Source organism: Styela clava, chromosome 11 (genome assembly GCF_964204865.1).
Source record: "Styela clava chromosome 11, kaStyClav1.hap1.2, whole genome shotgun sequence".
Classification (NCBI taxonomy): Eukaryota; Metazoa; Chordata; class Ascidiacea; order Stolidobranchia; family Styelidae; genus Styela; species Styela clava.
The window spans coordinates 17,600,335-17,617,972 of NC_135260.1; the positions used below are offsets into that span (position 1 = coordinate 17,600,335).

General features: G+C 33.8%; 2 protein-coding genes across 4 annotated transcripts; both read left to right on the top strand.

Moving 5' to 3' along the window:
* Nucleotides 1-1,962: 1,962 nt before the first annotated feature.
* Nucleotides 1,963-10,759, top strand: LOC120347756 (solute carrier organic anion transporter family member 4A1-like). The gene is made up of 14 exons (XM_039417837.2): nucleotides 1,963-1,979; nucleotides 3,665-3,815; nucleotides 4,180-4,311; nucleotides 5,781-6,044; nucleotides 6,363-6,478; nucleotides 6,854-6,944; nucleotides 7,298-7,510; nucleotides 7,587-7,759; nucleotides 8,184-8,345; nucleotides 8,590-8,750; nucleotides 8,939-9,112; nucleotides 9,355-9,408; nucleotides 9,570-9,740; nucleotides 9,840-10,759. Exons 2-14 carry the CDS (start codon nucleotides 3,679-3,681, stop codon nucleotides 10,053-10,055), a joined length of 2,064 nt encoding a protein of 687 aa, XP_039273771.2. The 5' UTR covers nucleotides 1,963-1,979; nucleotides 3,665-3,678; the 3' UTR covers nucleotides 10,056-10,759.
* A 2,138-nt stretch (nucleotides 10,760-12,897) lies between these two features.
* LOC120347768 (regulation of nuclear pre-mRNA domain-containing protein 1B-like) lies at nucleotides 12,898-17,406 on the top strand. Of its 3 annotated transcripts, none has more exons than XM_078117970.1 (8): nucleotides 12,898-13,039; nucleotides 13,547-13,776; nucleotides 14,013-14,142; nucleotides 14,388-14,500; nucleotides 14,685-14,872; nucleotides 15,316-15,442; nucleotides 15,797-15,972; nucleotides 16,462-17,406. In XM_078117970.1, exons 2-8 carry the CDS (start codon nucleotides 13,626-13,628, stop codon nucleotides 16,603-16,605), a joined length of 1,029 nt encoding a protein of 342 aa, XP_077974096.1. In that variant the 5' UTR covers nucleotides 12,898-13,039; nucleotides 13,547-13,625; the 3' UTR covers nucleotides 16,606-17,406. The 3 variants fall into 3 exon arrangements, with proteins under 3 accessions (XP_077974096.1, XP_077974097.1, XP_039273789.1); XM_078117971.1 differs by having other exon boundaries at nucleotides 12,927-13,035; XM_039417855.2 differs by lacking the exon at nucleotides 12,898-13,039 and having other exon boundaries at nucleotides 13,499-13,776.
* The last annotated feature ends 232 nt before the right edge of the window (nucleotides 17,407-17,638 follow it).

Here is a 17,638-nt window from a genome sequence, read left to right on the forward strand (position 1 = left end):
ATTGTTTTGAATTTTTAACAGTGATAGCGAACACGTTTTTGTATCAAATAGGTCTTCACCGTATGTAGCTACAATAATCAGAAATAACTACTGTTCGAGCTTGAGACAAGCACAAACTGTGATTTATCAAAAGTCCAAGCTTGAAATTAATTGTATGAGCTGTGTTTTTTAATGGTTGAATTTATGATCAAACGTTGTTTTCAAATTGTAATTGCATGATTCAGCCTGTTCTTCATACACGAATTCGTGAACGGTGGCTACGCAAACACATAATTTTGTTTATCGAGAGCCTAAAAATATCCTCTAAAAATGTTTTTTAAATTTTTAGTTTGAAGATTAATAATTTATGCCTGGCCGTTTAACGGAGAGTTACTGTCGTACAATTTTGAATAGTGATTTTATGACAAGTTACAATCAGTTTACAGCAAATATAGTTCAAGAAGTCCGAATTTGTCAGCATTTCATGACGTTTATAGTTATATACTCTCCCACTTATATCAATATGGAAATCGAGATACTATTGTCAGACTTGAAAAAATTTAGGAAGTGTACATCAGTCGCTCCGAATAAGGCTCTAAATCACTTTGATGTCGATATAAAAGCGTGTAACTTTACTCCTTAAAATTGTGTGAATACAACAGTTTCAAATATAGGTTGAGTAATAAGAAATTTCAATTTCTACATGATTGTTAAATTCTATTTGCATATATGATAAAAAAAATTCAGTAAAAATGAGCGTTCTTGTATACTTTCGAGTATAGACCATAAATACATTTTGCTTTTTTGTATTCGGTAATCAATCAGTCCATGCAAACGCGTGGAGGAAGTTAGGAATTAGTAAGTTGAGTAGGTTTGAATAGCCAGTATGTAGTATGGCATAATATCAGACATAAATATTCGCTTGATGTGACTCAAAAGTTTCATTAACATTTATATAGAATAAGAATATATTTAGGAATCAACAAATTGGTTACATAATGCGATATACTTAAGATTTTTGCAAGATTTGTAAATATGCAGTAACTAAAATATTAATGTTTTAATATTGTAATTGTGGATAATATTGTCTAATATTTTAAAGTAGGCGTATTCACGAATGTGGATATTTTGCCGAAAAGGAAATTTGATATTTATAAGACTATGAAAGAAAAATATTGCGTGGCGAGGTACATCATAAAGTTGCCGAATGTGGGAGGTCTATGCTCACTTTGAACCATTTTTTGCCACATCATTTCTAATATTATATGAGTTGTATAATGCAGTCAAAGTATGATTCAAAGTGCAATTTTGAGCTGTACAGCAGAAAACTATCGATGACCTTCGCAGTTGAAATGTCTCCGAGAATTAGCTATGCATATGTAATAGACATTTATATAATATGGACAAAGTTCAGTTTAATATGTTGCTATTAGAGGTAACGCCTCATCTGCCACTTCACATTTTAATTACCACGTGTTATATACATGACTGGAAAAGTAATGTAAATTATATGAATGAGGATTAAAAATCTATTAGTGCGTTTTTGTCCATTCTCCAAACTTTTAGAGGAAATTTCAATATAAATGCAGCACATTTTCACTTAAAAATAAGTTCTGTAAACATCTAAGAAACCATTGCATGATCAATAGAAAACAATCAATCAAATTGTTCAGATTAGAATTTTCTAATTAGTGCAAGCGTAAACGTGACACCGGTACTTCTAGCGCAGGGAATTTTCTCATTACAATAATCATGGACCAAACGAGGCCAAAATATTTCATTTAGAAATTTGCGATGCACATGAAGCTCACGTGATTCATAATCAATTTCTTTAGATGTAAGATTGATATGGGCAAATGTTACCGAATAATTGATCTCATAACGCTTTGAAATTTGTATCACTTCCAGAAATGAGGATTAACTGGACGATGATAAACTGCCGCCTTCGGGTATAAACATTTTTCAGGATTTAATAGTCAGAAAACGTCTAATTACGTCAGGTAACAGCCTGAAGGGCTAAATCATTTTATTTCATAAATTATGAAACTAAGCAATAGACTCATTCTTCGACCCGAAGTGTAGGTAGCGAAGTTATCATATGTGTTCCAGTAATATATATACAGTCGAAGTAAACAATTGAAATTCAGTGAACAGGCCTTAGAACGTCCACTAAAATTATTGCACTGGGTTGGGTAACATCATAAGAATCAGGAGCTTAGTTGGAATGAGTGAATGAATTGAGTGTTATATAGGCGTTATGGTGTTGTTTATTAATTTATTTCCAGTGGATAAGATGTTGTTTTAATTTTCAAATTATCATAATGTGCGGCAATGTCGCGTGAGTTGCCACAACATTTGAGTAGAGGGTTTTATAAAATTCGAAACATCAATACAAGTACCTAATAAAGTAACATTTCTAAGATTTCCAAAGGTATATATAAATTTGTACATGTAGAAATGTCATTAATTGAGTTAATTTTATCAAAATTTTCAACGGATACGCAGTGACGACATTTCAGAAGTTTTATTTAACGTAAAATAACATAGACACGGTAGAAAAATATAGATAGAAAAGAGACAACGAGTACCGGAGTCAGTAGTAAATATATTGTTAACTGTTCATTTTACGGTGTCAATGAGGACGATCAAAGCCGACTCGAAAGATTAACATCAGAATGAAATTAATGAAAATTTGGAAATGCATTCCCATGCATGCATAACAGCTTTTGAGTTTATCGAACAGAGAGCGCAGTTTTTAGTAAAATAAATAAATAAAAAAACCTGAACATCCATGTCCATCCATCCATGTAGAAGACCGGAACATTAACACCAAAATCGTTAGACCGTTCTCCGCTAACCTCGAGTTTTTCCTGCCGTTTAGTGGATGTTTTTGTTAACGTTTTGGTAACTTGTTTTTAATGTTAGCGTTTGGCGCATAATGCAGCATAATATGGTTTACCATTTACAGGCGAGTAGCACATTAACTTCTAAGAGATTCGTAGTGGTAGGCTGTTTTTATTCTCTGGATATTACAACCCAAACGATACGCATTTTAAGTAAAGTATAAGAGAAATAATTTCCAAGTCTATTTGTGATTCTAAATCACTTATTATGGTGATAGATTTATCGCGAATAGCCTAAGCATTTACATCTTTCTGTCAGATACATATCGTATAATTGCTAAATGATATTATTCGTGCATACAAAAACAGAGTCTCTTAGTTCTGTATTTTAGGTAAGTTCTGTACTTACTGTAAAGCATCCAGAGAAACAGTGCCGTAGGGCGTAGGCGATGCGACAATCGTCAACTGCATAAGTGGCTATCCAAAGCGACTATCTTTGCCAAATGCACAATATTACATGTAGTTAGTGTTTCTATAGGTAGTCGTCTCTTCAATTAAATTCTGGGAATTTCTAGTGTAAGAGCAACTTCATATGTATTGTTTTGGGAGATCTTTGTAGAGCTCCTATTGAAATTTGTGGTATATTTTTGATTTTGTGAAGAAACCTGGCTTCATACCTCATCATGAAATTAAGTTTGTAACAATGGCCAATGATCGTGATGCCGAGGTAAAACGACAGGGAAAGAGAGTAGACCCCAGTTCAAATTAAAATATTTTCCAATATGATTTTTATTTGTACAACTTAATAGTAAACGGATGATTTTTATTAATTTTCTGGTTAGAATATGATAGTATAATGTCTGAAGAAAATGAACATCCTACATCGAATAGTGACGTTGCAACAGCAGGACAAGTAGTGGAAGACGTCGCTGAAATTCGAGATTATGAACAATGTGGATGTCAGATTGAATGTGGCAACAACAAGAGTAGAAGGTAATTTATGATCCACTGCTTAGTATAGGTATAATACCACATAGTGCGGCGTAATTGTTCACACGATGTGGCGCTGGAACATTCCAAATGATTATATTCAGCAATTACAATTAAACAAAAAAATTATATCGTCTCACTTTCACGTACCAAAATTTCATAAAAAAATATTTTTTAAGTATATATGGCCTAATGCTGTAATGGTAAGCAGAGTGTGAATTTGACCAAATGATAAAAGAGAACACGACGGAACAGAGAATTTTCAGAAGTACTGACCTAAAATGTCAAGTTTGAGGCAAACTAAATCAATCAATTTAGCTGAATCGGTAGGCTATTTATTAACATCTTTACTGATTTGTTTGTGCAGGATACCATGTCCTATGTTCAATTACTGCAACAATTCAAAGGGAGTCTTGGTATTTCTTAGCGTTGTTGCCCTGTTTCAAGGTTTTGTGATGAATGGGCTTATTAATGGAGTAATCACGACTTTAGAGCGAAGGTATGTAATGTTACACAAGACCTTTTCATAGCACAATCGGGTATGACAACATTACTGTTTGATATCACTCTTCTCGCGACTCGTTGTTAGATTAAAGCATTGTGGGCACGATTACCGTGATCGACGAAGCATTCGATTTCACGACAAAGAGATGCTGTCCTGGCGTATGGATATTTCACAGCTCAACGGGCTTGGGCGTGATTGAAACGTTCCTAAACCCCATAATTCCTACATTTTTGTCCTCGTGACCTAAATTTACATTTCTCGACCGATTTCTGGTACCTGACAAGATTGAACATGTAATGAAAACCCATGCTTGACATCACAAATATGAATTATTACATTTCCTGTCTTCGGCATCGTCAGCAGCGCAGCCAAATGAACTAAATACTAAATATGAAAAAGAAATGCATCATATATATATGCGATCTTAGCGAATTCGGGCAATGGTAACATAAGTTTATATGAAAGAGTTCGTGGATATGGAAGTAGACAATAGACAATAGACAATAAGTTTATTTCGTCGTGCAAGAAATCACAATACAAATTCAGTATTACAGTACATTTCAAATACAGTAACGGATTTCATCGCAATTGACAGGAAGTCGCGAAGGACTAGGAATGGTCATCACAAGTCTGCGACACCAAGATTAAAAACGAGTCAATAATAAAAAATTGAAATAAGTGAAAGCAATATGCACAAAGAAAAGCTTATCCATTCATAAATTAACCAACAAGGTTGATATGAATCATTATATATGATTTGGGAGAGAAAGTAATAATAAAAGTCGGGGAAATTCAATTGATATACAGTAATTATAAAAATAAATCACCATATCATTCAGCTGTGCTTTTGTACAATTGCAGCGATTAAATTTTTATATATTGTCATATGCAACATTAAATTGAGCGATCATTTTATTTGATGAGAAAAATTAAATTAAGCAACCTCTATGTACGAATTATAAGGCACAATTCATACTCAATGTACAACCATCCACATACAACTTTTAGGGTAGAAAATAAAATTTGGCACCAGGCCGATGTTAGGCGCATATATCCAGATCGGAGGCGACTCCAGCCACATCTTAGTTACAGTTGGTTAGCTACGGAGGGCAATCATTTGTCAACGAACTGGAAAATTGTTCAGGTTGCTGTATTAAAATGAAATATGAATGTAGACCACTCAGGCTTCTTAATATAAATTGTAATTAGTCCGATGTATATGTATTTTTGGAAAGTTTCAATCGGATGTTCCCGACTGAAATCTATTCATTCGTTAATTTCATTCAAATCAGAAACCATAAGATCAGACTTGTTCGCTTATTATGGCAAAAAAAAATATCTGGCATTCAATTTGATAAAATCGTTTTCAAATTATGACACGTTCTTTCGCGGACTGGATTACCGGAATAATCGGTTATGAAATTCGACGTTGATATATTTTGATATAATATATCTTATTTTAGGTTCAGTCTGCAGAGTAGCGAAACAGGCCTCATTGCAAGCTCATATGACATCGGCACCTGTTTCAGTCTGCTTTTTGTTACCTACGTTGGTGGAAGAGGACACAAACCCTTATGGCTTGGATGGGGTACCATGTTAATGGGTGTCGGTTCTATTATATTCGCATTACCCCATTTCATTGCCCCGTCTTATATTATACCAGACAGTGTGAATTGCGTCAATATTTCTTCTGCATCCTGCGGCGAAGCCAGTATCCGAGTTTATAGGTATGTATGTATTTATGTTAATAAGATATCCGCACTGTTTGGTTTGTATTTTTTTGGTAAAACTGTTTTGGCACCAATTGAATTTTTTTCACCTTTTCTATGATATTTATGCAACGCGGCTGAAAATTATGTTTTCCCTCTTAAAATTGACAAACCACTCTTTTAAAATCATAAACCAGTCATGGTTATGCCAATTCAAAAGCAGTGCAAAATAAAACCACATCACTATTCCATCAATGCGAATTACACATACACTGAGTTACATGAGTTGCTGCAAAACTGTTATCTTAGTAATATATATAAATTCTCGTTTTTCAGAGGTTTTTTCATTACAAGTCAATTGTTACACGGTATTGGAACAACGCCGCTGTATACACTTGCACTTACTTATCTTGATGAAAACGTTAAACAAGTTTATTCTTCAGTATACCATGGTATGTATTACAAAATTATGGGAACATTTTGCTTTTATATCAGCCCATATAGCAATTATGATTTTATCTTGTATGTTAAATTAATAAATATATATCTTCGCTCTTTTGCCCGTGGCGGTAAATTCAAATTTGTATGTCATGTAACATGAGCCTTTAATTCATTGTAATAAATATTGTCTGCAATATCACTCAAAAATTTTGTTGTGTCTAAAAGTAGTTGTATGTAATCTATCGATTAAAAGACTTTCAATGAGTTTTCATATATTATGAATCTGAGTGGTGATTTCGTTGCGTTAACTTACATTGGGCGTAGAGTTTCGAATGCATTACCAACCTTTGATTAATACATGATAATAGACTAATATCATTTCATAGGTGTATTTTATGCTGTTTCTTTAATCGGGCCAGGACTTGGCTACCTACTTGGTGGGCAGCTTCTTAATATTTACACAAATCCAGGAGAAACGTGAGTAGTATCATCAATACATTGTAGATAGTTCCTAAATACTTCAATAAATAGAATATCACAAATGTTTGGTCGTATAAATTATTTTCTAACAATTTTCCTAAAATCTTGCATATATTCAAACATCTTCCAATCCAACAAGAAAATATTTAAAATAGTTAGACGTAAATTTCTTCCAAATACGGATATACCGTATTTATATACAAATGTTGCTGTTTCATGAATTACTGTGTGGGTATTATCATCACACACCTCAGATAAAAAAAAATATCTTACTGAATTGCTTAAATCTATGTAATTTGTTATCGAATCGCCAACTTCATTTCTGTCATACGCCTACGTTATATTTACAGAGTCGATATCACACCCGACAGTGTATTATGGGTTGGAAATTGGTGGGTTGGATTTCTGATCGGAGGATTTTGTTTCTTTCTCCTTTCTATTCCTATTCTAATGTTTCCAAAACAACTCCCCGACACAGATAAACATAGAAAGAGTAGAGCGAATGAAATGCATCAAAATTCTGACGCTCTCAGAGTATGCGATGATGAAGAATTTGGAAAAAGGTATGGAAATTTAAAAGAGTAACGCACTTCTGACGTGTTTTTGTGATTGACACATATATATATCTTTTTCTTTCAGTGTTCGAGATGCCCCTCGTTGTCTTTGGATTTTATTAAAAAATCCGACCATTGTTCTAATATCACTCGCTGGCGCGATGGACAACGGAATTATTGCGGGAGTGGCAACGTTCGGACCAAAATATTTCGAATCAATGTTTTCGTTGACAGCGGCGTATGCAGCGTTTCTTATTGGTAAATCCTTTTAACAACTTAAAATGGTATTTACGCTAATTTGTATTTTTCTATTGTCTCCTAACTCATAATCTATATACCTTATATAATATATGATATACCGATATATATATATATATATATATATAATTTCAAAATATTTAAGTCTATAATTGACTTCTTGCACGCCAGCATCAACTTCTCGATTTAGATTTTTGACTTATTATAATAATAATTTATAATTGCAATTTGAAATGTGAAAGTCACGAAGTGTGGGTGTTAAAACAAACAAACTATCAATAGAAAAAGATAATTTGCGACACCATATGTATATATATTACAGTGAACTTATACCGGTGTGCGCAATACCGAGAGCATTTATTCGATACGAAAACCTTATTATGTTTTATAATGATAAGGTCATTATCAACGATTTATTTTTCAGGTCTTATTGCAATTGTGTCATCAGCATTGGGTCAAATTATCGGTGGAGTTGTTGTTTCAAAGCTGAATTTCACTGTTAGAAAAATGTTGGGGATGTGTACAATTTGTTCAGTTCTTGGACTCGCATGTCTTTTTATTTTCATCATGAATTGTGAAAATACAAGTAAGTATTTTTTACCCATTTTTGTCGTTGCCTTTTTCTTAATGACCGCACAGTTGTCCATTAAAACTGGGGAAATTGTACGGCAGCAAATTCGTAGTCGCTTTGAAAAATGTATAAATGTATCTCGTATATCGTTTAAAAAGGTTTGGCCAGCATAAATATATTTTGTTTAATCGATGAATGAATAAATGGACGCGTTTCTAATAATATTTCAGGCTTGTTCATTTCAACCGTTTTTTTTTAGAAATTGCCGGAGTAACCATACCGTACAATGGCCAAAGTAACATCATTTGTAACACAACTGCGTGTGGATGCAGCACGGAATTTTACGATCCGGTATGTGGCGCGGACAATATGACATATTTATCTTACTGCGACGCGGGATGTGACCAAGTCAGTGCGATGGTATGTATTAGTTTTTTGTTTATTTTTCATAAAATGCGTGATAGTTTAGCAGAGTTGTTTCATGTTGCTCTTTTAACGACATTGTCACAAGGGATCGAAATTTTCTTCGGAAATGGCTCGTAACCCCTGGATACGTATCACGGAACAGTAGGGAGCAATATGATCCAACCAATTCATCCTTTTTACAGAATTTTGACAACTGCTCAGGAGTATTGGATTCATCCTCAATCAGCGAAGTTTCAATGGCGTCAGCAATTAAGGGAAAATGCGTACAAGATACATGTCAAAACATGGGACTATTTGCAGTCATCATTGCACTAGCAGTGTTTTTCATATTTTTAAGTGCGCAACCTGCATTACAGGTAAGAAGACTTTTCCAACAAATACGAAACTGTTATATTTTATGCAATAACACCCATCTATAAATGTTTTTTAACCAATAAATTGACATTGACTGTCATTCCACCGCCAAATTTGCAACCTTTATTTCCTACCTATATTTGAAATGTTACGGAATCTATATACCAGGAAGTTATTTTTGAACAAAACATATTATATGTTTTTTGAATTTTCTATTATAAATAATTCAACTTATCATTTACAGGCTTCTCTTCGGGCTGTCCCTTATTTCCAGCGTTCATTTGCAATTGGAATACAGGTACTTAATTAAACTTCTTTTCTGGTATTTGCCACATATTTTGATTAGGTGTTTCAAAAAGTTTTCACATTTATTGCTGATTTTTTTATATGTTCGCGAAAGCAAATGTTCGCAAATTTGAACCACCGTTCGTTTTAACACCTACAACAAATTTTTTTCAGTGGCTGATCCTACGACTGCTCGGAAGTGTCCCCATGCCTAATATACTCGGAGCAGTTTTAGATCTGTCCTGTACGGTATGGGGAATGCAATGCGGAGTCTGTGGATCTTGCAAAATATATAACAACCAAGATATGTCAAAGTATATGACGATTGTACTAACAGTGGTGAAGGTACGTTCATATATGTTGCAATACCATACGTTAATTGCATTGAAGGATAAAAATACTCGTTAAAAATACTCAAACATTATTATATGTCTTGTTCCACAGGCGTTTTCGGTGTTTTTTTTCGCGTTGGCGTGGAAGACCTACAAATCACCGCCACCGAAAGCCGACGAATCCGAGAGTACCGCTGTTAAAACGACGTGTTCGCCTACAAAATCAGCTGACGCAATTCAAGGAATCGCCATGACTGAAGTTGATCACAAGAAAACTTTACCGGAGGATCGAAGCCATGATAATCCGAACTTTGTGCCCGATTCGTAATTTAACGTGGTGCCGGTTAACTAAAATTAAGTGCTAACGAGAATAGACTGAAAAGATATTCAGCCATAGTGTACCTCATAATATATTCCGGCAAGAACACTGCAAACGAGAAACGACGAAAATGTCTGCCGAAACAATATTTCCAGGGCATCGTTAGTGCAGCAATTCGAAAAAATGCCTTTCTTGGGATGACGATAATTACGTGACAAATTGAAAAAATGATTTCATTGACAACGAATATCAATCTTCGTCTTTGCATAAATGAAAAGATTCCTTCTCATTTAATAAAAACTATAATCTTGATTTAGTTAATCTGAAAGCATTCCAAAAATCGACATTCAAACTATTTTTCGAAAATAGTATGTATACTGCCGAAATGACGTTACTAACCCTACGTATATAGGCTAAGTAATTTGCTAGGATGATAAATTAATTTGAGCTAGATGTGAATCAGTGCAATTTCGTAACCAATTCCATCAACTGAATTTATCTTCAATCTACTTTTATTAAACTATAGTATTTATTTATTCTAGCATTTAATATTTAATTTCATATTAATGTGATAATGTTTATGGCAATAGACAATCCAATTGTAAATAAGTTTTATTACAGCAATGTCGTCATGCACTATTTTTTAAATTTTTTGAATGATTATTTAAGAGACATAAAAATAAAAGTCGGTACAGGTTTCCGCAAATTGAAAATTTTCATTAGTATTCAAGTGGGAGACTTTAATAGAATATGAGATATGGCAATATATAGCCAGTGACAATACAGAGCACCTCCGGTGCGAGTGGACAACAAACATTTCTTGGTCAGTAGACTTTTATTGCAACGTTAAGGAATCCATTGAAGCAGTGTTAGAGTCCCTGAAAAGAAATGACTTGACTTTATAGTTTTATTCCAATATATATGTGCGCAAAGTCTTGAATCTAGCTCTATCACACCAACCTAACTATTCAGAATTTTTTCTTAATATTTAATATAGAAATAGAATATATTCAAAGAGGAAACAATTTATTTGAAAAATTACGATATTATTCTATATATCTTAGCTTTAATCACATTTGAAATAGCGCAGATATTAGGATAATTGATGAACCCATGCTTTTTACTGCTTGGTTGATGATATAGAGAAGTGCTTCTATTATAGAAGTAGTATGCCCATGGGGGGACTTCATTTTGGGGGGGGGGGTGGTAAATAAATAATACACACAAATTAAAAATGGAGAATCCCGGGAAGCGAGCAAAATCTTTAATGCAGTTTTAAATATGAGAAAAATCATGTGCCCGCTCACCAGCACACTTTCGTAAAAAAGTTACAAAAAACACAAACTTTATTGAAAAAAATTGACGAATGTTTGGAACTTTCGGGATGTTGTACTTTTAAAATACTTCAGCTAATAATGATCCATTCAATCTGATACAAAGATAACGTGTGGTAAGTGGTGGTGAAAGGATAGTGTTTCTTAGAGATGGTTGCTTGGAAGAAGCATGTTTAAATATTCATTGTAAAATATTATCTAATAATATAAAAACCTTTAATTATAAACTAATGTTTCAGTTAAAGTTAAACCAAGGATTAAACATATTTCTGGAAATGATTTATGTGTATTTTGTTCTCAAGCACCGGAATTTATATCTCATTTATTTTGGAAATGTGCTGAACGCAAAAGGACTGACGTAATCTGCAAGAACCTATGAATAATTGTATTAATTTTTATTTTTCTGCCAACGATAATTAAAAAACATGTGAAATAATGTCTATTTACTGTTAAACATGGTGAACTTTATCTGGAATCAACAATGGAACAATTTAAATTACTTGATAATACTGGATTATGTTTATGAATATATTTATTTATTATACGTGACTATGTTCTATGTTTATTAATTTTTCACCATTTATTTATTTTTACAAAACTGTTTCGAATCCACAATGAGAAACCTTATAAAACAAGAGAGCTATGCTCAAATATATGGACACGTAGAGTCACATAATTTTGATGACGTCATAGCGAAAAAAAAAATATAGCCTTCTGGAGAAAATTTTATTCTTCAACCACTGAAAATTTCAAAGCAATTGGTCCAGTATTCGAAGAGAAAAGCGACTTTTTAAGAACGTGTCAAAGAACAAGAACAACAACAACAACATAATATTGAAACGATCGTTATGTCCACTACGTGTCCAAAAAGACAACGTGTGGGATGCAATGTGATGAAGTGGCCTGGATAGTCAAAAGTCATGAAGAACTACACTAATTCGGCATTGGTGAATGATGATAAAGTGGTTTAAGATACATACAAACTTGAATCAACTATGCCAATACATTCTATGCTCGGAAACTCCTAAGTGCAATTTCAAGTATTTTGTGGCGTCTAGAGCTACATTAAAACCATGGCGGGATTTCCAAACCATTGCGCTATGACCAAACCAACGACTGGACCAAACCCATTGCGACTGACTTTTTAACAGCAAATCGAATACCATCAATTTTGCTGCCGTAACCATGGCATGTCGGCTGTAATAGTAGGGCTGCCACTGATGGTGATAAATATTAGGGTATCTCCTGAAGTATGCGCTCCAAGATGGCGCACAACCTGAACTCAGGTCGTGTATCAGCTTAGGGTTCCGGTTGTGAGGCATCTTGCTGCTCATACTTCAGGAGTACCATATCGGGTAAGTTGGAACGCTTTTTTTATAAGTACAGTTTTGATGTATTTGGGGTTGGGTTTAAGTCGATATATTTCCGCATGATAAACTACAATATTGTACATGACTTTGTAAATATACCGGTAATACAGCGATGAAACCATGGCAAGAGACGCCGCGGTACGTTCGTGGCAGGAGCTGCCATGAAGTGGTAAGAACTGCGCCTCGAAACTCCGGTAAGCTGGTGCGCACACGGTAGACTCTGGCTATTTCAATTGCCAGTTCTGCAGTTAGATGATAACTTCGTGAGACTTGATTCTAGCCAAAGTAGGTATTCAAGTCGCAAATTTGTCTAGTTTGGTTCTCTTATGAATAGTATAGATATTAGATAGGTATGGCAAATTATGCATTGTTACCGTATCGTATCTCGAGCAAAGTGGTGCCAATAAAACTAACGGCGTGACATTTATTACTGTATTACACTTACAGTATTATCTGAAATTTGAACTCGTGGGTTTTCATTTTTCCTAAAAAGGAGAAATTCTGAAATTGAAATTGGACAATATGGTACCAATGCAGCTAAAACTGTACGGTACGGTACCTATAATGACCTATATGACAGAATGCGATCCTAATTCTAATTGTCCGTGCGTAGACGGCTTTGCTTGTGTGGCTAAAATCTAGCCCATGTTCACATGTTAGTTCAGTCTCCTTCAGCCTTATTTTGCCAATTTTCAAAATGACTGAAAAGTGCCTAATTCACAATTGCCTTCTTTTGATCTTTTAGTCTGTATAGAATTAGCCTATAATATTAATATACTGATATTATTCGTTACAGTACTGCATGGTTCTGGCTGTATTCCTGGTTTCCGGGTTTTGTTAGATAGACATAGTTGGTGACCAGGTAACGGTCCAACATGTCATCATTCTCAGAAGCTGCACTTGTGGACAAGTTGTCTGAATTGACTAACTCAATGCAGATCATTCAGACACTGTCTTTGTGGCTGATACATCACCGTCGTCATTCAAAAACAATTATACAAGTTTGGCAAACAGAACTAATCAAAGGTAATGTGAAATGATTTTGACAGTTTAAACAATTTTCTTGACTTATTTATCACAGTATCATAAGATCATTCTGTTGTGAATTATTGTAAAAGAACAGGAGGGACTAGCAGTAAACCCATTTTTTTTCAAAACAGACAATTTGTAAGAAAGTAGGCTAGTGAAACTTTATTACGGATCGGGTATAACTAAGTATGATATATTTTCAAACAACATATTAAAATATATCTTCATTTTAGCAAAAACCAGCAAAAAGTTGACCTTCCTCTACCTTGCAAATGACATTCTGCAAAATTGCAAAAAGAAAGGTCCAGAGTTTCATAAAGCATTTGGTGGAGTACTGATAACAGCGTTTACTCACGTTGCTAAGTATATACCATTTGTTTATGTATTATTTAATTTTATATGTTTTTTTTTCGTTTATAAGTTCCAATGTAAATCCACAATAATTTTAGATTTCATCTGTGGAATTCAAAAAAATGTTCATTCTGGTACAAGCAAATTGTATAGATAAAATTGGAAACTTAATTATCTGATGAACATCTACCAATGTAATGCTTAGTTTGCTATAATTGCTATTTATCCCTCGATATCCAAAACAAATTTATTTTCAGACATGCTGATGAAAAAACAATGAAATCCGTTCTTCGTATTCTTGACATTTGGCAAGAGAGGGCTGTATTTGAAATGGAATATGTCAATCAAATAAGGAAGTCTATAGGGAAAGGTAATAAATTGGATTTTTCATCCATGATTCATACATATTGATGCTGCTCTGCATTATAATAAAAAATGAGTATATTTGTTTGTTCGAATATTGCGAAGAACTTTGGGGTTTTAAGATTTGGTCATGTAAATTCATAATTCCATGATTAAAAATAGTGAAATTACTTTGTGACCATTTCCAACAGTATCAAAACAAACAAAGCAACCGAAAACGAAGAAAGTACAGCCAACGAAGAAAGTTGCAGTTGCTGATTCATCATCAAAAGCTCCAGAAGAAGAAAAACCTGTAAGAAAGAAAAGCCGACTCGATGAATTAATAACAGAAGAAGAGGATGATGATTATTTAACTTTATCACCGAGGGATCCTCCAGAGGTTGATTTTTTATTTAGCATCATTTGAAAACTCGCAGCAGTATGTAAAAGTCTGTAGCTTAATGAAGTAATTTAAATATTTGTGAGTATGATCAGGTTTTTGTACTTTGATTCACCAAATTCATACATTTACTGAAACAATCCAAAACAAGACTGCCAGAAGAAAAACGAGGTACTCAGGGTAAAATTTTATAGCATAGAAATTAAGATAATCCGGAACCTTCCAACGTAGGAATGAGATCTACCGACTCATCTAGTAGGAGAAAGACAAAATGTTTAGAATAACATTGTCTGTAATATGATATTCATACAGTTAAGCCTCAACGTGAAAGAAATTTCAAACCTAAAGCATCATATTCATAACTCCCATAAGAATTTTGTCAGGCAGGTTTAGAAAATAACAAGAGAATCTTCAACCTATTTTTATATTGTTGTATCATCCAGGCTGAAGATCTAGTAAAAGCTCTAACAGAATTGGAGAATGCGGCCTCTACAGATGCAGCAGTTCGTGAAAAAATTGCAAGTTTGCCTCCTGAGGTTCAAGATATATCAAGACTGGATAAGATAGCTGGTAGGTTTTTCTACATCTGAAAACCTATTGTACTGAGATGTCTACTGAATTCTAGTTGATGTTATTTATTGAGATGTAATACTAATGCTGCCATGTCATGGGTTAACTAAATAGTGCAGTTTAAATTATGTGATCAGACTTATAAAACAATTCTCGTTCTAAATATTTAATTGTAGGCAACATCACATGTTGAACTACTTATATCTTATGGTTTTCTCTCGGCTTTGCATAAAATTTTTCATATGCACATTGGCTATCACATTATATTAACATACTTCAGTATATCTAAGTAGATTGTGGAATGTGAAATATCAGTCCTTCTTGTTACTATAACATATTTATGTCATAATTTAGATATTGAGAGTGCAGAAAAGTTATCGGCAATAGTGGATGAAGCTTGTCTGCTTTTAGCCGAATATAATGGTCGACTTGTTGCTGAAATTGATGATAGAAGACAAGTAGCAAGAATGTTGTCTGATTATATAAGACAACAAAAAAGTCTTCTGCAAGAATCTGAAGACAAATTACAGGTATTTTTTGTGATTCTTTTAGTTTTGTTGCTACCAGGGTAGGAGAAATTACATTATATCAAGAAATGAAGAAAAGAAACAGAGCAGATGCTTAAGATATCATCAAGAAGAGTCCTACTGCAGCTGAATGATCAGTGTTTATACTGGTGACCAGTAAAGTTTGAAATGAAATAATGGCATGACAGTAATGATTATTTAACAAATACACAAGACCCTTTGAAAACCATTATCATTTTAGAGAGCAAAATTTATTCAAATTCAGAAAAGTAAAGTTCATAATTGCCTGGTACTTCTCTACCTAACCCGTTTTAGTAGGAACTGAACTTTTTCGAATGTCATTGTTGCTGGTACTCACTTATGTTCAACTTCAATTCCAAATAACATTTGTGTTTTATGAAAAATAAGGCATTGAATTAATATATTTTTGGTTGGTAATTCAATATTGTTAGTTATGGACTGCATTTAATTTATCTTTGTTATTTTCAACAGGAGTATAGAACAAAATTAGCGAAAGTATCAGAGGTTCGCAAAGAACTGAAGTCACATCTTCAGAACCTACCAGATCTCACAATGCTTCCAAGTGTCACTGGTGGACTGGCACCACTGCCTTCAGCAGGAGATTTGTTCAACTGAGATGATGCTTTCGTGATATCGAAATGTCATTAGTCTGAAACTACGGTGTTGCTATGCAAAATGAGTTTGATAAGTTTCCTTTGAACTCATACATGGAGTTTTTGACGTGAGAATTAATTAGGAAATGTGATTAACTCACTTGTGAGTTATAATCTGTTCTGCCAGAGTAGTTCAGCATTCAACAACAACGCAGAGGATAGATTGTCAAAGTAATATCATGACTTATCTGACGTGGTCAGTGGGAAGAACATGAGTAAACATACTTGGGTGTTATTTTCTTACATGAGTGAAATAAATATTTTAGAATAGTACATTGGAAAAAATGAAATTCGCTTGTCATTCATAAAGTTTTGGAATAGAATAGGATTTTCTTACTTTTCCCAGGGAGTGAAAAAGGGCTATAAGATGGCTAGATCATAATGAGAACAATGCCGTCCCAGTTGATTGTTTCTGCTCGATTTTTCAATATTACATATCATGCCTTAAGGATCCATTTTTCATCAAGCATGTCAGCCAGGTTCACCTATCAGCAGATTTTATCAATCATGTGTTATGTAATTTTAGAATGGAAAATGTGAGCTTTTGAATTTGTTTTCAATGTTCATTTTAAACATATGCGTTTTTTTTCTTTTATATAATTTGGGAGTTTGGACTATTTTATATGATAATCATTGTTTGATAGTATGAGTTATAGATAAATTTGATTTCATGACTATATTCTGTATATGACTAGTGTTATGATCTCAGCCATTGACTATACTGGACTTTGACTCTTTCTTAAATACTCATAGATCATCTTGAGCGAGTCTGTTGAGCAGATTGATGTAGGGGGAGCTTTAGGTAGGTGTGTTCATGTCAAGGTCGATTGCTAATACATGATCGAATAGGTTGAGTCTTCGTGTCATTGCAACACGCATTTATCCATTTCACTTTTGTTATGAAATCCACTACGACTCGACTTTTAACTAACTACCGATGTGCATCCGTATCACTATCGGCTTAGTAGGTATTGCCAATCTTAGCTTTATTTCTG

What these genes read in the sequence shown, in the direction of transcription:
- LOC120347768 (XM_078117970.1), top strand. Translation starts at nt 13,626, where the DNA reads ATGTCATCATTCTCAGAAGCTGCACTTGTGGACAAGTTGTCTGAATTG. An exon ending in GCAAACAGAACTAATCAAAG is followed by an intron (nt 13,777 to 14,012) that starts GTAATGTGAAAT and finishes TCTTCATTTTAG; the next exon opens with CAAAAACCAGCAAAAAGTTG. An exon ending in CACCGAGGGATCCTCCAGAG is followed by an intron (nt 14,873 to 15,315) that starts GTTGATTTTTTA and finishes TGTATCATCCAG; the next exon opens with GCTGAAGATCTAGTAAAAGC.
- LOC120347756 (XM_039417837.2), top strand. Translation starts at nt 3,679, where the DNA reads ATGTCTGAAGAAAATGAACATCCTACATCGAATAGTGACGTTGCAACA. An exon ending in GCCAGTATCCGAGTTTATAG is followed by an intron (nt 6,045 to 6,362) that starts GTATGTATGTAT and finishes CTCGTTTTTCAG; the next exon opens with AGGTTTTTTCATTACAAGTC. An exon ending in TTGTACTAACAGTGGTGAAG is followed by an intron (nt 9,741 to 9,839) that starts GTACGTTCATAT and finishes CTTGTTCCACAG; the next exon opens with GCGTTTTCGGTGTTTTTTTT.